The sequence below is a fragment of the Grus americana genome, chromosome 2, assembly GCF_028858705.1.
Source record: "Grus americana isolate bGruAme1 chromosome 2, bGruAme1.mat, whole genome shotgun sequence".
In the NCBI taxonomy this organism is placed as follows: domain Eukaryota; kingdom Metazoa; phylum Chordata; class Aves; order Gruiformes; family Gruidae; genus Grus; species Grus americana.
Window position 1 is genome coordinate 77353571 of NC_072853.1, and position 23444 is coordinate 77377014.

At 36.9% G+C, this 23444-nt stretch overlaps 1 protein-coding gene across 1 annotated transcript in view; it reads right to left on the minus strand.

The window, feature by feature from the left end:
* Nucleotides 1-23444, minus strand: part of ABCA13 (ATP binding cassette subfamily A member 13) — a 199117-nt gene that overhangs the window by 117430 nt on the left and 58243 nt on the right. Inside the window, exons 19-26 of the mRNA XM_054817845.1 lie at nucleotides 21775-21952; nucleotides 19376-19515; nucleotides 12987-13100; nucleotides 11797-11887; nucleotides 6582-6758; nucleotides 4175-4475; nucleotides 3265-3379; nucleotides 1658-1987 (exon numbers count right to left, since the gene is read on the minus strand). Of these exons, the coding sequence (XP_054673820.1) occupies nucleotides 1658-1987; nucleotides 3265-3379; nucleotides 4175-4475; nucleotides 6582-6758; nucleotides 11797-11887; nucleotides 12987-13100; nucleotides 19376-19515; nucleotides 21775-21952 (1446 nt within the window). The remainder of the gene's footprint in view (nucleotides 1-1657; nucleotides 1988-3264; nucleotides 3380-4174; nucleotides 4476-6581; nucleotides 6759-11796; nucleotides 11888-12986; nucleotides 13101-19375; nucleotides 19516-21774; nucleotides 21953-23444) is intronic.

Genomic DNA, 23444 nt, shown 5'->3' on the forward strand with positions numbered 1-23444 from the left:
TTATTTAACTTAATAACAAGTTATAGAACATCATAAATCTAGCACATACTGAAATCATATAATGTATAACACTGTAAAAGTATGCAAAGGAATATACTTTCTCTAGTAAGAGCAGTGGTCCTACTCGTTTTTGTACGACCAGAACTCAAGAAGAGACAGAGGCAGAAGGAATATGCACACTGGGTACTATATGATGAGATAGCATTTTTATGCAAGGAAATAACATTTGACTTCCAAGAAGCAACATAGCAACATAGTCATGCTGTATCATAAAAGTACAAAATGGAAAATGAGCAAGTTAGTGATGCAGTATAACAAGGAAGTGTGACTGATGATCAGTGGAAAAACACTGTCAAGCTTGTGAAGGCTAGTGGGGAGATCCAAAACATTACTAAAATTAATAAGCATGACTCAGTGATAACGTTCTCCAGTTTGAAAGTGAGTTGAAATGGAAGTTAATTTTATCTTCTATTTTAAAATAATTCAATTAAATAAGGATTCTGCAATATTTGACACAAAAGGAATACATCCTGCCAGCTATCTGAAGAAAGAAGTATGATATCGGCTGCTAATTAAAAAAAAAAATCAAAATCATTAGTGGCATGGATTACATTTTTGTACACAGAAGTTCATGCTAATTCCCATCAGCTGAGTCCCTGCCTCTTACATTGCTACGGTTTCACCATCTCACTTGATGACCTCTCCCCTTTCTTCAGTAATTATTACCTTTTTCACATACTATTGCCTCTTCAGCAAATGCAGGATATCCGAAGAGTTATTTTGAAATAACTGATTTTAAAGTGTAAAAGTTATCTAATGCATACTTTTCCCCCTCTGTGGCCCAAAGGAGGGGAAAAAAGGCAACAGAAAAAAAACCCCAAAAATTCCACCTTGCCTATTTATGCCCAAATTCTGCAAATCTTACAACTGCGCTTACTTGTATGCAAAGAACCAATATATTTTATGTGACCAATTGACACTGAATAAATGTCTGGGTTTTTAATAGTGAATTATTCCACCAGCTTAATTTGGTATATGAGTTATTTTGAAAGAGTGAAGCTATAATGTGTGAAATATGGTTTGCATTGTATGCTGCTGATATTTGATGTCCCAATCAGCGATACAGCATGTTAGGACAGTACAACGACATAAAATAGCCTATGGCATATATAAACCAGGAAAGGACATGGAAGAATCAATGTCAAAGAAACATATACCTCAGACCATATAGCTAGATCAACCCTAGACAATTTTCTGATCTAATCCCCGATTGTACTCAACAGAGAAACAACCACTAGTTTTCCTCCAAACAAATAATGATTTTCAGGATTAGCATGTCATCAGGTGTGCTTGAAAGTACACTAACATTACAAATACTTTGAGGCCAAAACATGAGGGAACTCATGAGCATGAAGGATGCAACTTCCTTATATTTTATGTAGGTTTACAAAGTTTCCCTGAAAATGTATTTTTTATTCCTTTCTACATTCAAAATATTTTTCTCATTTGGATATCTATTAATGTGACTTATTTGCAGTGAAACACAAAAGCAAACAGAAACCTGGAAAAAAATAAATTATAGTCCAAAGTTTCAAAACTACGGAAATCCACAGCATGGTTGGAGGAGAAAAATTAGAAAAGGAAAATAAATATTTACCATTATAATCTGGTTGGTGAAACTCAACTGGTTCTGCAAGACCAACAAAACTATGTAGGGTAAAAAACTGATCATATACACAAGGCTGGCACACAGAGCTGCTGTATCGGCACTGCTAAAAAACGCTCCCAAAAAATAGCTTAACATAATAACTGTAATTCCAAAATCCAGGAGAAAAAGGAAGATGAGGAAGCCATTGCTATAAGCAAAGATACCACTTGCTTTTAAAATGATGGCCAGAGCACAGCTGCTTATTGTGAGCACAATGACATTCTCCAGAAACCAAGCAAAGAAATGAATGGCTGGATGTACACCCATTGTCTTCATATACTGCAAGACAACATAGCAAAGACAGTTAAAGTTAGGAAACACATTTTATTCTTCTCTTTTTCTTTTTTTTCTTTTTTTTTTTTTTTAAGCAAAACATGTTGCCACCAAGACACTGCTAGCTCCCCAAAGGATGTCATCTTGCTTTAAATTACTCGTCTCTTTTCCCTTTTCCTGTATAATCCCTTTCTGCTGCTCTCTTCTGGATCAAACACAATTCTGAGCAGGGCTGCCTCTAAGCTTATCACATACTAACACAAGGAATCCCAGTGCTCAGGCACAACTCTTGCGTAGAGTTACAGAGAACCAGATGTCAGATTACTGGGTTCTCCAGTGAGGAGTTTGCCTTTTTATACTCTAAGAAGTACTGAAGATATCCACAGCACTGCATAAACAAATGTTTTTTCCCATCTTGTTGCTGAGCTAAAAGTAACATGGATAAGTTTGTAAACCTATGCACGCAGCAACAATTTAGCCAGGTATGAGGTATCACCCTCCCCTTAAAAAAAAAAAAAAAAAAAAGGCTTTTGGAAATAAGCTACTACTACTTCTGAAGCATTTTTATAAGATGATCAAAATTAACTTCATTAGTTGATTTAATATCTTAAAGCATTAAAAAAGTCTTTCTTTATAATATAAGGTCTTTATAAAATAAGGTCTTTCTTACAACACAAAGTTTAGAGAAATCAGATAATTTCCCAAATTAAAAAAGCTTACTCCAGCATTATAAAGACAAGTATAATTCCTAAAAAAAGGTACATATATGCATTCAGAAAATATCATAAAAATCCCTGTACTTCCATATGCTTAGCCCCTGCTAAGACTAGCTGTTGATATAAGCAAATAATTGTCTATTTTTTTTTTTCTGTGTCATGCTCCCTTATATTTCTGATAATGACACAGTACGTGGCAATTTTTTAATTTGGTTTAGGAAGCTTTATTATTTTAGACCACATATAAGCAAAACATGAAAAAGAATCCAAAATAAAAAACATTCTAATCACAAGGACTTTTTTCCAAACAACAGCTTCCAGCTTTAACTTTTATGGATCTTTTGCTTGTTCCTTTTTGCATCAGGGACAATATTTGCATACTAAGAGGACCGATACTCAAACAATGTTGTGAATCTGAGTTGGCAGCTAGAACTAGAACCTACTGCCCAGAGGAAACAAGTGAAAACAAAGCCAGCTGGTACATAAAAGTACCTCGAAGTTTAAGTTTTGTATTTCAGTATACTGTAATAAATATATTTTATTTTCAGAAGCTAATCTGCCTCTTACCTCTTCAAGATTAATTTCTCTTTCATAAACCAGCTTGCGAACCATGCCAGCAACCGAAACCATCCATGTTAACATCATCATGAGTGGGAAAAAAAACCCTATATTGTTCAAGAATCTATGAAATAACAAATATGCAAAGTTGTTAGCTCCCAAAGGTAAAATATTTTTTAGCAGAATGTTAATAGGCTAATACTGGGACTATTCTCAAAGTATGCACAAAATAAGATCTGACATGAGCAATAAGACTTGTTCTGGTTAGAATGGCTTATTTTTCATATAACAAGCTAAATATGTATTGGTGCTATATCATTATATTAATATTTGCAACAATATAAGCCTCTTTAGGGCTCCATTCAAAGTCAAACAGAATTCAAATTTGTGTCTATGGCAAAGTAATATATTTGGACAGTAAGGAATAACGTGAGCCAGTCAACTTTTGCTCCACTTTAACAGAGTTATTACCACAACTAATTTTGAACTCTAATAGGCAGGATATTTTGATGGTTTTACAAAGAGCAATCCTACACTTTGTTTTTATACTTTATACTGTATTTCAATGGACCAATTTACAGTTTGTGTACAGGACAACTAAGGACAGAAAGTGGGTTTCTTAGCACAATCTAAGTTAGTTGCACAATATCGACACAGTCTCTCCAGCAGGCTACTCCACAGTATAGCTGCAAACAGCTCAGAGGGGGTCGTTTGCCAGACAGAAGTTGCATAATGTGTTGCGGTCACAGCTGTTAAACAACATTTGCTATGCCGTAATTTGCTGGTATTGGACATGCTGGTTCAATCCTGTGCTGACATATACATTCACCCACAACAAAGACCTAGTAGCTTCCCAAGTCTTCTTGCACTATACTAATAAGGACAATATATTGAATGAAAAAGCTGAAAGTTTACTTACAGATCACTGGTATGACAAGGGTAAGGCATGGCTTGCACCTGAATGGCTGGCTCTGAGGCATCTGTCCCAGCCTGGGCTGAAATAATTCCCCTTTCAATCATGTCTTGAAGTGGAATAAAGATGTGGTTGTATTTAAACCCATCAGCTGGCAACTTCTGGGGATGAGATTTCCATGCGGGGTTTTTAATCAAATCTGTTCTCATGCTATAGAGAACACTGGTTCTAATTGTATAAGAAATGTGTCGTGGAAGGAGATTGCTAGAATCTTGTGTCTTGTTCTTTGGCGTATCGAAGATGATACCTGACACAAGAAGAGAAGGGGGTTCATACTTAAGCTTATATGATTTATGCTATTTACATAGCTAACTCATGGCCAATTATCAAATGATCGTAGGATACATTCACCTGCCAGGGCAGGCCTCTAAACTTTCTTGACCCCCCAACACAAGAATGGTAGGATTCATAGAGACTTACATTTTTTACATTCATGAATATGAAATGTAAAAAGTTATTCACATTATAAGTGGGTTTGCAACAATCATTTTTATCTGGAAAAATTCCTTCTGTGATTTGTTTTTTGTTTAATTGTACTTTATTCTCTTTGTATCCAGATTTAACCCCGTTTAGGGGACTGATCTCAATTCCACCGTGAAAGCAGCAGCCATAAAAATTGACCATCAAAGGATAACAACCCCTGGAAGTGGGTAACAAAGTAAACAGTACCAGCCCACTAAAATTTACTCTGATTTTTAATTTCTGAGTCAATTACAAAACTTCTGTTTTAGCACAGCAGAATTTGTATGTTTATTTTCTCTAGCTCTTTATTTTTTTTTAAAAAAAAGGCAGATGAAAACAATCTGTAGCTGGAAAGATGAAGTCAAATACATCAAATTGGTTGTATTTTCTTTCTGGATAACCTACACTTTTTAGGACTTCTTGATGAACGTGAAATATTGACCTTTTTTCCTTAGGAAAGGGGAGGGGTGTCTTACCTACCACCTGGCTCCCTGAAAGATAATATGATATAGAATACTTCACTCTGCTGTAAAGCTTATTTTTTCAACTGGCCAATCTCAAATTCCCATTTATGCAAACATTTAATTTCCTAAGACATTTCATGAAGATAGGAAGGCTTTGAAGACTACGAACAAAGTAAGCAAGGAAAATTCCACTTTAGTTTCATATCTTACTATGGAAAGGAATGTATGCCCACATCTGAGCATGTAATATTGACATGTTGGACACATTGAGTCCCTTAAAATGCCGTCTTTCCTCTTTAAGCATGTGAAGAGATTATAAGGCCACAGTACTGAAAAAATTCCCAAGAAATGTCTTGGCTTATATTAGCATATGCCCCTTCCCTACATAAGTCGAAGCAAAATGGATCTACAACTTGACAATTAAATTTTCTGAGGGTCAAGATCTCTTTGTTTCTTCCCTTGAAGGGGCAAACAATTTCACTCCCTACAAAGTACTCCTAAGAAATTTTCCTTATCTCAGGGTATGGTCTGTTGATTCTATATTGATGGAGGGTGTTCATTTCCACATTCTGCAAATGGGAGTACGGTGCAGGTTACATAGGATTCCAGACTGAGTAGTTTCATTCTCTAGAACTGTTTTGACTTGTCTTCTATTGTGTACTTACAGAAGTCCAGGGAGAGAATAAAAACCAAAACAACAGGGGGAAAAAATGTGGCACACTTTATATAGACTTAACTGGGGCTCTCTTTTGGAAAGGCTACATGCAACTTAAGGCATTTTATATGAGAAGAGAAAGTGTGTGTAATAAGAAAAATATTCTTGTCTTTTAAACTCCTTTGTACAATTAATTAATTCTCAGTAATATAACGCAGGAAAAGGATAGAGTGTGTAATCCCAGGGAAGAAAAGAAATAGATCTGTTGCTTAAGAATTTATTTACTCTGAATAAACAAGTTAATTTCTCTGAGGTGTTGGTTTAAGAATAAAACTTACCAAAAACCCCTTCCTTTCCTCTTTTTTGCAAAGCCAAGAATATAAAAACTAAAATTCAAAAGGATGTAACCTAGATGATCTTGTCATAATTAGTCAAGTCTCCTCAGTATTATACATTTTTCAGCTCTTTTTGTTCTACTTTAAACATTTATGACTGTTCTTTTCAATATTTTGTTAGAAATAACAGACTCCAAGGATTCATTTGGCAGTTCCACAATTAAAACAACAGTATAATTAGTCTTTACAGTATATATTGCAGCATTCAAATGTTGGGTAATACCTCTAAGGCAAATGTGTTTTATTTTGCCTCTATTATGTGTGCTTTAATCCATACTTTGAAACTGTGTAAGCTTAACCTACCTTATCAATAAACACAGACAAAGCCTACAAAATCTGATGTTTACTGTCAATATACATTTAAATAAGGTACTTACTAGCCAAAAAATTATTTTGCTGCATGAGTTCATGAGCCTTCTCCTCCAATTTCTCAACAGACTCAAAAGGCTGGAAACGGTCCAGTAACACACAGGAAGAGATATTTACTACAAGCTGTGACAACAGGTCAATCTGTTTACTTGCTGAGCTGTTAAGCATCTTGTTCATCATAGTTTCTAAGATGAGGAAACAAATTGGACTTCCTTAGTTTTAATGAACAGAACAGAAAGGTATGTTCTCACTTGCACATCCTATAAGAGTAAATACCCTTTGTATTTAAAAAAAGGAAGAGGTTTTAAAAATATAGGAATTTTAGTGTGAACTTGTGGAAGTGTAGTACATGTTTCAGTGGCTTTTACAAGTCCTCAGCCACATTTTCCTTCAATTTCAGAGCAATAAAAATGTAACGAATTCTAACAAAGTTCTAGAAAGAGACCATGTCCTTGAAGCTGTAGAACTTTTAACATTTTCTTATCTTTCCATAGCTAGTCCCACAAATACAAGTGATTTACTGTACTTCAAACATCACAACAAAGATCCATCTCTTTCATCTAGTAATATATTGGCCAGTTCTTCTCTCCTCGACACTGCAAGTATTTCAAACACCTTGTTATAGAGGACATTTTGACTCAAGCCCTACATTTAAAAAGCTTCTGAAAAAAAGCCTACAACCCCTCCACTTTGACTTTGGTCTTCTCTATGGATCCAGGATGAATGTATACCTCAACCAAAGCCTGGTTTCCAGAAACACTGAACTTTGGGAGGAATTCAGATCTTCATCCATTGGTAGAGAATGTAGAAATATTGCTATATCCTTATGTTTGAGAGAATAACCAGAAGGATAGCATGATCTAGAAACAATGGAAACATTTCTCAGGTACTAAACAATGTTATATAACATCCAACACAAGTTTTCCTCTTAAATTTTTCAAGATTCACTTGAAGATATAGTCTTTAAAAAGGACAGGTGATGACCTTATTTGATAACAGTGGTGACAAACCCTAATCACAGATGTTATTCAGCATCAGCACTTGGAAATATTAGAATAAGAAGGTAGATAAGTGGAAAAATGTATGAAGTTGTCTGGAGAAGTGACGTGATTACCAGTGACAAAGGATAAAGATCACAAGGAGAAAGAGTAGAGGAACTGATAGTCTGGAACTCAGGAGACAGGCAAGGAATGACAGGGTGAATTCACCGGTGGAGAGAAAACAGCACCAAATATAGATACTATGTGTCTTATTTACTTCTATCTTTGAGGAGGACAACAAAGGAAATACCTATGCTGCTACTTGTTTTGTGGCATTGGAGACAACAGAATATTCCTAACATTAAGCTCAAGTAGGTTTAAGGTCTCATATATATTTTTTTATATTTATATATACGTGTGTGTGTGTAATTATGTATCACTCTCCATATATATATATACACACACCCCCCCAAAAAATATAAAAAAAAATCACCAGAGATCTTTGAAAGACTGTGGCTAATCTTTGAAAGACCTTAATTTGAAATGAATAATTAACTAAAAAACCTTCTCTCCTATGAATTAAACTATTGAATATTTTAGCATAAGAAATAACAACTAGTTTGGCTGCTTGCTTGGAGGACGACATACTTAAATGTTTCTGGAAGCAAAATACTATCTTTCACAATGTGCATGAACTTCTGTACTGTAGTGTAGAAATAGTACATATGTATGAACAGATACAATCCAAAGGAAAGTTTCAGAATTAAGTTCTATAGAATTGCCTGTCTTATATTTTTCCCATTTATAAATGTAGCAAGTAGGAATAAACAACTTGGCAAATCTGTTTTCACTATTATCTTCATATTTTGTTATATACCAACTCAACCCTCATCTTCCAGGGCTTGTTTATCCTATCATTAAGTAACTGGGAGGAAATATAACCGTTTTATGTAAATCTACTAGGTAGAAGTGCTAGTTAAGTAAGAGGTTGCAAGAAGAATAAATTGGAAAAAAAACAGCAATGAATGAGTTCAGGTCAGAAATTAGGAGACAGTTTCTAGTTAACGGGTGATTTTGGTGGTGGCACAGTTTTTAGTGATGATGTTACAGCTATTTGTTTCCATCTTTCTACATGCACATAAAACTATTTCATTACAATGAGGGCAGCAGAGGGGTATCATGGAGGAAAGCTGCCTGGGTTTTTTTTACCACAGCTATTACATCCCAGGTCACATGTATCCCTCCAGAAGGGACATTCCTTGGTAGAGAAAACAAAAAGTCACACCTGGGAGAAATCACAGAAGAAGGACGAGAGAGACTCAGCGAGCCAGAACATGAAAGAAGAGCCTGCACCACAGCTGGCCCCAGCACTTCTGGAGAGGTTCGAAGGACTGCGCCCAGCAAGCACCTCACAAGTGCCAGTGAGACAGGGTTTAGACAAAATCGGGTACACCCGGGAAATTATTGCAAAATGCTGGGTGGGAAAGCAAGCATAGAGGAATACAGTCGCCTTGCCTACAGAAAGCTAGTTTAGAAAGTAAAGAAGGGTTTAAAAAAAAACCCACAAACTTTTCTGCCCTCAGTTAAATATTTACTTTGTTCTAGGTGACAAAAACTGACACAGTAACCCTGTAAAACAGTTTTCGAAATTGATAACTTTACAAGGTCTTATAGCATGATAATTTTATAGAGAGGTTGGAAGAATTTTCAATCAATCCACTCTGTGTCCATGATACTTTCCAGCAGGAGTAGCAGGATGAATAACACGTCACTAAGACTGACTTTTATAGCATATCTAGAGAAATAAAAAGATACAAACACAAGCACCTTGGTTTTGAGCATAATTAGAAGTCAGCTTAATGCAAATGTAGATGTAATAAACAAAGGGATTATTTGCTTTCATTAGAAGACAAAATACATAATCACACAGATTAGGCAAATTTAGAAAACTTGAGCTTTGGATGGAAATAAACAGATTGCGAGTGGTAAAACCAATAACATATATGGATACATTTAAGACTTTAATTGGATCCAAGCAAGATAATTATAGGACTAAAAAGCTGATGCAGTGTAAGAGTAATGAAATTAAAAAAAAAAAAAAAACAAAAACCAAAACACAACCCACAAAAAAAGCCCCACAAACCCAAAACAAAAAAACCTGCAACATAAGAACAGAAGTTTATAGTAACAGCTGCACATGATTGTAGACTAGTATATGGTTTTTTGTTCATTTTATAAAACCAACATAAAAATAAGAGGGCATAGTCATTTTTCAAAAAGCAAAATGACAAATCAAATCTGTGAAAAGAAGTTTAATCAAAGAGTAAATGCAGAAGAGTGCCCTGGCACTTTGGACAGATCAGCTTCACATAGGCATAAATACTATTGTGATCTATAGGCCCATATTGATTTTATATGATGTTAATTTTATCGACTGTATTCCATTAAAATAACAAAATTCTAGTTTCATAAGCCATTCTACTTAAATGATTTCCTGTATTCACCATCCAAGACTATTAACCATTCATTACATATTGTCAAATGTCCTTAGTTCTGTTAAAAAGTGCTAGCTTGAGAAACATATGCACAGATTCCTGCGATGATGTTGTCTGCAACAGTGAAGATGGACCTGATAACTCCAGAGGTCTTGATATCTACTTAATGAAACATTGTTTGCCCATAACCTATCACGTAGTTCCCAGTGTTAGATCCAAACAAACAAAATCTACCTATTACTCAACTAAAGGACTGAGACAGCTAGGTTTCCAGCAGGCCTCGTGGGTTAGGAGACTTGCTTTTCTCCCTCCTGTCTTTCCAATTGTGTGATTCTGTGAGGTTTTTTCAGTTGTATTGTGATCCAGCTTCACCATGAGGGGTGAGCTGTGCCTGACCCAGACTAGGCAACAGTTCAGTGGTTAAGAAAATCTTCCTGAGAGACAGCGGATTGAAGTTTTGAGTCCCTCGCTTAAGGAGGACACTAAGCCCAGACTCCTACTTTCTGGATTGAATATTGGACACCATTTGCCATTTTTCTTAATTAAGTGTGTGCAGCTAGTCCTAGCCTTCAAACACAGCCTGCAAATCAAGGCCAGTTTCAATTAAATCTCACATCCTCTGTGCAAAAGAAAAGCCAAGAACTTCAGCTCGCACAAACCATGACAGCACCAGCTCAGGGCAGTAGTACAATTTAAGACTGAAAATACATTTCATCATTTACAAGTTCTCAGGAGCTTCAGCAGATTTTGTCCATCTCCTGCTTAGAGGCAGGTACTGAAATCCAATAAAAGTTGCACTTCAGGTACATTTGTTTATTTTAGCTCTAGGCTTAATTCTTTGGCTGTAGAGGTGATTTAATAGCCTGTACTGCCGTAAAGTCCATTTTTCCGGCAGTGAGGGCCACACAGTCCCTTCATGGGGGCATCTGAGAGCTCGTCACTGCCCTCCTCCAACAAACAACTGGAATAGATTTGTCTGGCTCGTAATTATCCTCTCACTGACAACAAGCTACGCAGCTCTGTCCTCTCTACCACTATCGTCCTCTAGGAAGGTACTCAGCTCCCCTTGTACATCATGTCATACTATCTGTTCTTGCATTTTATCCCACTTTTCTCCCTTTCTGGTCCTCAAAATCATGAACTTTTCTTAAATTACATTAGACTCTGCTTTGGTATGGACAGTTCTTTCTGGCACACCTCAGCAACCATTTTAATTATCATGCACCTACCCTACTGAGAGCAGGATATATTGAATTATTTTCAATTATCAAATTCTAATAAAATCTTTAAACAACTTAAATTTCCAGCATCTTCCTTTCTCTTCTCCTCCTTAAATCTCTGTACACCAAAAATTACTCATAATAATCCCCATCTCCATTATAAACTGTTCCTCTTTGGATATCTATCTGGCCCTGGAGGATGTGCTCTCTATTCCTGGAGGTCTGGCTGCCAAGGCTCAGTACCAATGCTTTTAAACTCCTATGTTTGTAACTCTCCCATGACAGGTTGACAATTCTAATTTGTTACCAGATTTTTCAAGTCTTTCAATATTTTGAAATGCAAATTATCCAGTCACTCAAGAAAAAAGACAATTAGAAATATTTAAGACTAACTGAACAAGAAAATTTAAAGTCTGGTACTTTAGTATCATTTAAGTAGGTAAAACATTCAATTTCAACTGAACATAGTTCTAAGTTCAAGTTAAACTCTAATAAGGGTAATCAGTACATGTACTTTTATGTACATACCATATACTTGCATTTTTTTAAAGAGTTTTTCCATGTCAATATCCAAATTACTTTCTATAAAGTGCTTTATGAAATTGCTTTGCAGTGCTTCCTAAAATGAAAAGTGTTAGATGTTAAATCAGGTTTATCTTCTCTAAAGAAATATAAAATATACACATGCATTAATGTTCAATTCCATTACCAAGATTTCCTGCATAACACTGGAGAAGTCACTTAGCCTCTCCATCTCTTCAGTCTTCCCCTCTTAACAGGTTAACTTCACACATTTCAAATAAACAGCAGAACATATACTACCCATTGCTGTACATCACTGTCCTCCTTTACTGAAAATATTTTAACTGTGAATCCATTTTAATGTCCTTGCAAGTCTACTGGGACAAAAACTCGTTTCCTTTTCCTGCAAGACTTTTGGGACATTATACTATTAGGACTGGCAGTAGTAAAGTAAATATCTTTAAAAAACTGGCATTTGTGAAGTCCTTTTACGTTATCTTAACTTCTTTACTTCATTTGTCTAAGTTCTAAGGGGGGAAAATTATTAGCTGTATAACAGCATCCTGGCATCTGCAAGTCTAATGTATGATTACTAGCATCATTCTTTAATTGAGCTTAAAAGTAACAGTTCAATTGATATGTCTGGGCCATGATAAGATTCTGCTTATTTTTCCAAAGAGTTACAGACATGCATGTTTTCACAAGTCAAACATGGCAAAACTAAATTTTACTGTGAGGAAAAAAAAAAGACATAAATATGTAGAATGGGAAAAATCCCAGTAATGCTCTTTTTTTTTTAAGTCAATATTTCCCACATTAGTTTTTTTTTATCAGTTGCTCACATTGTTAGAAAAAGCAAGTGATAAACAAGCAAGTTCAAAAAAATATTTTATTTCCTACAATCTTACATTTGTTTTAAATAAATGTATAAAGCTTTTAGGTGAACTTACTTGGTTTATTTCCCCTATTGCCTGGTAATACTGGACACAGTGAGGTAACATTGCTTTTAAGTATTTTCACCTCAGAAGTTTCTCAGTATCACACTGTAGGCTCATAACCTAAAGCTAATCTGCCTCTTTTTCAGCTCTTTTCTAACCTGAAGCCAGACAGAAGGGCAGTTTTACATGTATGGAAATTCTGCCTAGATCACACAGCAAATAATTAGAAAATAGGAAGCCCTCCCACAGTTCACCAACCTGCAGTCGTGAGACTGTGAGGACATTTCCACTGGTTTTAAAAACCTCAGACATCCTAAGCCATGTCTCAGAATAAGTCTTCAAGTTGTCCACAAAACCAAAAGTAAAATTAGCCTGGGAAAAAGAATACATGGAGACAAATGAAGTAAAAACTGTGCAGAGAAAATCTTAAGAGGAAAAACTGGCTTGCTTCAGATCTTATGCAACTCCTTTCCATTTCACTTTGATAGTCAGCAGTAAGGATATCCATGTTTTCTTTTTTCTACTTAAGAAATGAAAAGTATTTGTTGCAGTGTCTGAATACCAAGCAAATCAAAGCTAAGTCTTCCTACAGCATGCATGTCTCCTAACTGAAGTATCATAAAGACCTCTTTATTTTATAATGTCTCTTTCATACAGAGTATCATAGAGGTGTTTCAGAAAGACAGAAAAAAAAAATACAGTTAGGACATATTCAAAAGAAAGCCTTTGCAAATCTTGTGGATCTTTTATTCAAATTACTTTGAATACATAATAAAAGTCAAAGTTGGAAGCATAGTCTGGACAATAAATTCAACTAACCAAGCAATCTATTTCAAAATATTCTTGCAGAGGAAAACTTGAGTATAGCAAAATATTCTCTGTCCCAGTCAAACATAAGCTACAATTTCTCTCTTAGCCACCAGTGAACAAACATCAGGTTTTTTCCAGCCTGTTATAAACAGATCACAAGTGTACTCAAGATTAGAAAATATTGCAGTATCTTTTTGTTTAAATTGGTGTTATCAGTCACAGAAGTGCATTTAAGAACAATCCAGCATTGTTATTATGGCAGAGATCGTGACATTTACCAGCAAGGAGTGTCTGCAATGAGTTGTAAACTCCAATTTGGGACAACATTCTTTTGCAATAATTCCTATTGAAAGTACACCATTTTTGCCATGTATTTTAAATGTTTTTTGCAAAATCCCACTCCTTGCACAACATGGGAAAACAATTTGTGGTTGTTCTTTCTTCCCGTTTGTAGCACAGAAGGCTGCAAAGAGACCCTTGCAGATAATTAAATTTTCCTGAAAGAAATTATGTGTTTAACCCCTATGAGATTCCCCATTCCACTTTCAAAGAGAGAGTGATCCTAAATATTAAACTAAAGTTTGGTGTCAAATCAGCTAAACAAGTTCTTCTGTTAACAAGCAACACAGAAATATCATGGACTGAAATCTCAGGCCTGAATGTCAGCATCATGTAACCCACTCTCCAGGCATGATGGTGACAAGCTGAGAGACTCCAGAAAGGTCCTAAGGGTAGCAAACAGCCAAAATGCAGAATGGCTATTCCCCAGTACAGAGCAGGCACAGGTCACACTGGAACACAAGGAGAACAAATTTTCAGACATCGTTAGAAATTGTTATATCAAGCAACTCATAATATCTGAGCTCAATAGAGCTCAGACCTTAGTGCTTCCTGACTTGATGCTGAACAGCACGAGAGATTTTTTTTTCCTGAATTCACTTTCAAAGAGCTACAGTAACCATAATGTGCTTGTATTAAACCACTTTATACAAACAATTAAAAAAAAATTACTGCAGCAGCATGGATTTTTGGAAAAGAAGAACTTTATATGATGCAGAAGCTTATTTGAAAGAAATTAAAAGCAGCAAAGGGGTAAGTTGTGTGCAGGAGGTAGTGAGACTATTTAAGGCAGCATAGAGGAAACTGAACAAATACATACTGCCTATCAAAAAAGATTAGAGAAAGGCTCAGGAAAGACCATATGCATGCACACACACACTACACAGCCGGAAGCTGTTAGAAAGCATCCTTTAAAAAAACTGAAGTTGCATCTAAATAAGAAAACAAGAAAGAATAGGTAAAAAAAGTTTTTGTTTAAAATAATTTTGCTTTGTCATTCACCACAGTAGGCCTTTGGGAAGTTCCTGTGTCAGAAGCCTTTTACATGGAGAACACTTTAGACAATCTGTCTCAAATTGAAGCAGCAGTAACAAAAAGGTCATACAATTTAACAAAATGAACAATAAGTAGTTTCCAGGACAAGATAACATCCAGCCAAGAATTGTAAGAGTGCTCAAGGATTAAATAGTTGAAGTACTCACTGTAGTGTAACCTCCTGATTAAAATTCCCTTTTTATCAGGGAACAGGAGAATAACAAATGCAATGCTATTCATAAAAAAGATGCTAGGGGAACCAGAGCACTACAGGCTAATAATTCTGAAATCTGTACTGGGCAAATTTTAATTTTGCAATAATAATAAATTACAGTACATAGCAAGTGGAAATATAAAATAGAAATATAATTGGGAGATATAAAAACAGGATTTTAAAAAAGAAGTTGCCTCAGTTGAAGTTGAAGAAAAAGCAAGTGAGGAAGAGGTTGTTGATGCAGAACATCTCACCACACACACTATGAATACAAAGAGTTTATATAAGGTCAAAAAGCTTTATTAGAAATTATACCAGTAAAGTCCCGGCAAGCCTGACCCTTAGGTTTTTGGAAGTTGGGACAGTATTTCAGGGGGAATATCACTTTACTGACATGTTCTTCAATTCTTCCCTATACAGCCTTTACTGATTACAGTAGGAATCAGAACCTGGGGCACCATGAATGCTTAATCTTACATGGTAAAGCAACGCCTGTGAGTTTGTATGCTAATGACTAGCTGCACTTTGATGTTTAATAGAAATTCTCTTCAAGTTCTCTTCTTCCTAATCAATGAAGATCCATTAAAAGAAATATTCTTTGTAACACCTAGGCTGGATATTGCCTTTGATTAAAATTACAGTCTTCAATATCAATTATGGTCCTGTCTGGATTGAATATGTCTAAGCCTCTTCCTGATGTAAGAATAAATAAAAATGGTATTTTGAGCTTATTAAACTGCTTTTATAATGACATCTTTTAATAGGCTGACAAGTCAAGTATGTTTATGCAAAGCCAGACAGGATATTAAGTTTAGAGTAACAACTTACTCAACTGAGTATCAATTTTTCTAATTATACTAGACAAAAAGGCAGGAAGCTGAAATTAATTAATTGGCTTGACTAGTTTTATTTCTCAATTGTCTTGCTACATTTATATATATTTATATATATTTCTGAATGTTTCAATTACAAAGAAATAGCACAAAGTTGTCCTAATGGGATTGCCTGAATATAAGATCAAGTCTGAGAATTTTTTTAAATAAGGAATACTTTCATAAGATCAGCTCATCAGTGGCAAAAAGTTCAGCTGCAAAAGCAAGGGTCCTGGTTACCAGTTATCGCTGAACTGTTTCATTCTCAAGTCAGCACTGGAGCTGTTATCTGTGATGGTCACTGTTATTCTACACATTAGAACTGTTGTATTCTTAGAAGGTAAAACCAGCAACCTCACAATTTATCGAAGAATGGTCAATTACAGAGTCTTGAAACAAAATAGTCCATGTGAAAAACTTACAGAATATATCTCAGTATACAAACATCAATGTACTTTTTTATTCTAGGAAATAGCTGCTATGCGGTCACATAGTCTAAAGGAAATTAGAACTTCCAATTACAGCAGGAGATTTGGCTGTGTAAGCGCTACAGGGTCGGCTCTTAGTAGCTGTGTTCAAATCACCTGGGACAATATTTACATTTAAATTTTGTTTTGGTTCAAGCAGTAGCTGATAGGTTTCTGTAATAAAACAAATGGGAAAAAATGTTGAAGAAACTTTCCTGCTACTTTCATATTTGCACATAAACAGATACAAATCCATAATTGCTTGTTAGATCTACAGGCTTGGGGGAAGGGTGGGCACGTATTTACACAGGTTGCTGAATAAGCTGATGGAACTTTTGTGACCCTGGGAATACATAAAAAGAATGAGCGATTGTGCTAGAGGCATCTACTAGAATCTTTGTGTTGTTCCAGAGCATTAAAAAAAAAGAACATTTCTTACAAGTTGTCGTGGTTTAGGCCCAGCCGGTAGCTGGGTGCCACGTGGCCGCTCACTCACCCCTCCCCCAGCGGGATGGGAGAGGAGAAGTGTAACAAAAGGCTTGGGTCGAGGTAAGGACAGGGAGAGATCACTCACTAATTACCGTCACGAGCAAAACAGACTGAATGTAGAGAGGAGATTCATCTAATTTATTACTAGGCAAAACAGAGTAGAGCAATGAGAAAATACAATCAAGTCTTAAAACACCTCCCCCCACCCCTCCCATCTTCTCGGGCTCAACTTCACTCCCGGCTTCGAACTCCTCCCCCCTCAGCGGCACAAGGGGGCAGGGAATGGGGGTTGCGGTCAGTTCAGCACACATTGTCTCTGCCACTTCTTTGTCCTCAGGGGGAGGACTCCTCTCATCCTTCCCCTGCTCCAACATGGAGTCTCTCCCACGGGCTACAGTCCTTCACGAACTGCTCCAGCGCAGTCTCTCCCACAGGGTGCAGACCTGCAGGAGCAAACTGCTCCAGCGTGGGGTCTCTCCCACAGGGTGCAGACCTGCAAGAGCAGACTGCTCCAGCGTGGGGTCTCTCCCACAGGGTGCAGACCTTCAGGAGCAGACTGCTCCAGCGTGGGGTCTCTCCCACAGGGTGCAGACCTTCAGGAGCAAACTGCTCCAGCGTGGGGTCTCTCCCACAGGGTGCAGACCTTCAGGAGCAAACTGCTCCAGCGTGGGGTCTCTCCCACAGGGTGCAGACCTTCAGGAGCAAACTGCTCCAGCGTGGGATCCCCCACGAGGTCACAAGTCCTGCCAGCAAACCTGCCCTGACGTGGGCTCCCCTCTTCACGGGTCTACCGGTCCGGCCCGGACTTGCTCCAGCGTGGGCTTCCCACGGGCCACAGCCTCCTTCAGGTGCCTCCACCTGCTCCGGTGTGGGGTCCTCCACAGGCTGCAGGTGGAATCTCTACACCCCCTCATCCTTCCTCCATGGGCTGCAGGGGGACAGCCTGCTTCACCATGGTCTTCACCACGGGCTGCAGGGGGATCTTTGCTCTGGTGTCTGGAGCGCCTCCTCCCCCTCCTTCCTCACTGACCTTGGTGTCTGCAGAGTTTCTTACACCTTCTCACTCCTCTCTCCAGCTGCAAAAGCTCTTTCTTTTTTCCTTCTTAAATATGTTATCACAGAGGCGCTGATTGGCTTGGCCTTGGCCAGGGGCGGATCCATCTTGGAGCCGGCTGGCATTGGCTCTATCAGACACAGGGGGAGCTTCTAGCAACTTCTCACAGAAGCCACCCCTGTAGCCTCCCTGCTACCAAAACCTTGCCACACAAAACCCACCACACAAGTCATTCTTTATAGAATTTCTATAAACATCAAGAGCAGCTTCATTTTTAGCTGACTAAAAATTTAAAATTAATTATACTCAAATCCTGAGAGAAGGCCTGTTGCCCAAATTAAGTAATTTAACTGCAAAATATGAAATCACCAAAACCTTATTCCTGATTCACAGCAGAAACTATATAAAGTTACCTAGTATCAGCTGTCTAGTATGTGCTTTTTGGCTTAGTTTTTTCTACTATCTTTTTTTACTATCATTTTAGAGCATAAGTCAGAATACCATGATGTACTGCATTTACATGGAAAATAGCTAACATCACATTTAAAGTTACCACAGTCTTTTTGTGTACCACTTGCAAGCAGTAATGGTTTTTTTCTAGATTTTAAATTAACCTAAATTACCATTCTTACAATAAGTAACATGGGGTAAAAAAATCATGTATTTGCAAGATAAATGTGAAATTTGCACAGAACTCTAACGTGTACTTAAAATAAGTCATCATCTCTCCTCTTACAGAATTACCTCAAAGCTAGTAACGAACAAACATGTCATTGTAGATCATCATGCTCAAGACAGAGCATCTTCCATACCAAAATTGCAGAGACAGTAAAACTGTTGAATAATATCAAGCTACTACTGGTCATTCATACTACTGGTGTTAGAAACCTAATCAGGAAGGATGCACTGTGGGTTGTTTCTTTTTAAACCTCAGAACAGTCTTTCGTTCCTGGGGCATCCCTTCCCCACAGCTCCCTGTGCTGCCCCATTAGAGTTCCCATCATAAGAAAATGCCGAGGGCAAAAGCTCACTTGGAATACGTATATCCTGCACCTTGATACAGCATGATTCACACAACATTTCTGCTAATGTGTTCTTTTTAATCTTTCTATACAAGGTTTAAGGGACTTTGAACAAAATTCTGCTCTTCACACTGAGGTGAAACCACTGTAACAAGCAGGCAAAAGGTTAAGAGAAATATTAAGCTTAAAGTGGGAACAAGATGAGAACTCAGGGGGCAGGGTGGATCCAGTTTTCTGAAAGGCAATTAACCAATTGCTTCTATCCACCCCGAAAGAAGTGGACTTTACAATGAAGTACAAAGACAAAAATCAATAAACAGAAATAGTGTTTCTTTTGATACTCACCTTCTCCATCACCAGGTCAATCATGTTGATGTTTGAATTGTACAGTATCTTCCCGTGTAATAAAGGTTTCAGGAAAGTCCATAGCAAAGCCCCATTAGAAGACTGCAAAATCTCCTGATAAAGCTTCAAGCAAAATGGAGCTGCAGAAACAAAGACAGACTCACATTTAAGACAGGCAACACAGGTGAGGTTGGATTATTACTATTATTTTTAATTGAAAGGAAAGCTTGAGTCTTAATTTAGGATGTGACACAGCACCATGCCAAATACGATCCAATTGCCACTAAGCAATCATTACAGGTCCCTGAACAGAAACTGTTTAACCACAGCCCGTGATAGTGTTGAGGATACAGAGCTGTAAACGTGAGACAAGAAAAGAAGAGTCAGAGTCCAAAGAGCTTCTCACATTTGTGAAAAGCAGCCTGTGAATCCCATCTATCCTAAAAGTTACATTATTGCATTTTAGAGCACAGGGGCACATGCAAATCCTCTGCCCACAAAATGAATGCTGAGGGAAGAGTCACCTTTAAAAAAACAGACTTACTCCACACCCTTGGTTGTTCTGTAGCTTTCTATTCCTACTTAAGAAAGAAGTAGGAATACACAAATTTCTTCAGATACAGACTTTTTTATGTGTATAACTTCATAAGAGCCTACCAAAAATACAGGAAAAAAGTGGCATGACACAACTTCTTGATTTGAAAAATCTAATCAATTCACTTTTCCATTCCTTAACAAAAAAAAAAAAAAAAAAGAAAGAAAAAGAAAAGAAGAAAACATTTCTACATCAGATGGGGTTATTAATGCATTAGGGTGTATGTACTTCAGAACTAGGATCCAAGGAATAGCTTCCAAGATATCCCACTGAACTTGCACTCAGTAAAGGCAATGACTTTCCTGTGAGAAGAAACATTTAGATTTTTTTACCCAGTTTATATGTTTTGGGGTTTTTTATTTATTATGAGTGGATTTAGAAATAACCCATTTCCAGTGCTGTAAGAAAATATTAAATAATGTCATTAACTCCTCAAGGAAGACAAATTATTGTTCATAATGGAAAACTAGGCCATAAACATTTAAACTCCTGCTGAAAATTAAAGAAACACTTGTCAGAAATGTATCATTAAGAACACCCAGTTCTTTGCCCAAATTTTTACTGTCTTCAAGGAAACAATCATTACTAAACACAATCATTGCTAAATGACAGCAAAGAATTAAAAGGCTTCAAGCTGGCCAGTCAGAAACATCAATATGCTAAAGACACAGAAGACTTGCTAGTCTGAGTTTGCTGTGATTTTCAGAAAGTCATTGGCAAGTGTCTAGTACACAAAATACAAAGTTAATCACTGTGCGGGAATACAAATCAAGTTTCTGTGGCCTCGTATAAATTTTTTTATTTTCATTTTTCATTGTCTCATTTACCAATTTGTAAAATATGGGAAACAGTATTAATTCACTCATAGGAATGCTGGAACTAACTGATGCTTTGAAGATATTTCAAAGTCTTAAGGTAAAAGGTCTTACAACGCTCCAGAGTTGGGACAATAAAAAAAAAAAAAATCATCAAGAAATAGATAGCGCTTCTGGCCTAAACAGCTCTGAAAGAGACTAAGTCCCAAATAATCGGCCATCATGCTAACTCCATTCTTCAAAAAGGAAAGAAAAGCAGGAGCTGCCTGCTTACTGCTATCTCCCACACAAGTGAAGGCGGCTAGGGCAGAGCTCCAGCTCCCTCCCAAGGGTCCCAGCCAAGCCAGAGTCAGCTTCTGGCTGTAGAAACTGGCAGGTGATAGAACCATGATTCAGTCACAGATCCTTCCCTCGTGGCACTCCGTCACTGTATCCTTCTCTTGCACAGGGCCACTGTGGCACTAACAAGGTTATTAACAATATTAAAATTAATCGGGGTTAGTCAAATGTATATTGAGGAAAGGGAGCAAAGGTGAAATTATACCAAGAGATTTTCTGGGCACTTGATAAAGAGAAGAGGAATATCAACTATTAAAAAATGTATTTTATCCAGAGGGCTTGCATATTTTACTGCACAATAATAACACAGCTTTGTGTTCACAGAAGAAAGGCATGCTGCAATAAATTCTCGATCTTGTATCCCAAAGATATATTTTTAATACCAAGTGCTTTAAAAATTCTAATAAATATGTCTCTAAGATGGGAATATTCTTATTTATTATTTGCAAAGATAGAAAACAACCAGTATAGCTTGCATCTCATCCACAATTATCTCATAGCCATAAAACTTTTATTGATCAACCCTTGTGCTCAGGATTACAGTGTCAACTGAGATGTCAGCTGGTATATAAACATTTCCATTTAAGAGGGAAAAACTTATCTAAACTGTGAATGCGTACATGCAACTTGTGATTGATAGTTTTTCTTACTTGAGTCTTCAGGAATGCCATATTTTGCCATATTATCCTCCGAGATTCCCATGATTCTGGGCATGTTGATGAATAGGTTTGCATTGCTGAAAAATGAAGATTCTTCTTTACATACTGCCTTGATTACAGACTCCAGGGATCCAGCAGCTGAACTTCTGAACTGCCCACCTTGCAAGAACTAGAACAAACCAACAGAAATACAGATGAATCAAAGTTGCTTTTAGTAGCTTTAGGAAGTAGCCCTGGTGTTCTCTCAATATTGGCATCCAAGGAGATAGACAAAATTAAACTGTTGAAACTGCGTATAAGAATGAGGGCCTGCTGTGCTCTTTTCTGTCCTCCTGATCACCTTTATCATGGAGGAGGGGAAAAAAATTAAAAAGGTAATACAATTTTAATTGTCAGGATACTCGATGAAAGACAGTAGTATGATGTGCTACATTAAACTTTGAAAAATACCGTGTATCGGTTAGGCAGAAAAGGGATGAAAGTATCAAGAGAACTGTACGACAGATTCCTTGATTACAGTGTCAGTTTTCGCAAAAGTCTGCTCTTCTGGTAGATTACTTCTGTGTCACAAAGACAGCAGAAACAACCAAAACCATTTTGCATGTGAATGTTTGCAGTGAAAACAGTTATTAAGAAGAAAAAAAAAAATCAAGTGCACGTGCCCTAAAAGCCTGTTTTTCAAGTACATCTTTTAACTTGTTAAATATGCTTCTAGTTTTTGCACATCTTGAGTCATATCAGTATTTATTATTGCCATTTGCTCATGACTAGCATACATCTAATGAGAAGAGCAATCTGACTCCTTTTATGGCTTAAGCACCATCATTCGCCACATTAAAAAAAAAAAGAAAAAGAAAAAGAAATAAATAAAATAAACCCAGCCTCCTCTATGCAGCTTCATTTTTCAAATAAGGTGCTGAGTTGTAACTGGCGTCTCATGGAAGGCTGTAGAGGTGCACAGTTCTAAGAGAGGATGCAACCGCAAGGCAACGTGCTGCTAGAGTATGACTGCAGGATGCATTGGCCCGCCTGATACTCATTACTGTTGCAGATGCTTGTCAAGAAAAACATAACTGGGCTATCTAGTTGCACAACTGGCAACTAGAAAAAAGACTGTGATATGTCAACCAAACACATTTGACGCTGAAATAAATTAGCGTCTTATCACTGGAATTCTTTTTTTTTTTTTAATAGAAGAGTCAATTTTCAAAGTAGTACAGCACTTTACATAAAGAATAAATCACAGACAGGTTAGAGACTGTGCTGTTAGAAACAGTTTATCCTGCTCAGTGCATTTACTGAAGTGCCAGGTGCTTCTTTAGTAATCCTGGAGGAACATTAGGAAGTGTTATTTAAAACTCAGTGTTGGCTGCTCTCAAAATCTGACTTTTTGCACTGAGTTTCAGCATACAGCATAGTAAATAAATAATATCCAGATTTCATAATACCATCATCTACAGTCCTTGAATTAATCTGCTGGCATGGACTTTACTGGAGGAATAAACTTTATTTATGCACAACGCTGAATAAAAGTGGTTTTGAATCCTTATTAGTGACTATTTGCACCAGAGGGATAAATGAGGCTTATTTCAGTCAAAGAGCACAAACTTCCTAATTAATTCCGGTTCCAATCAAAATAACTTGAAATTCAAATAATGAAT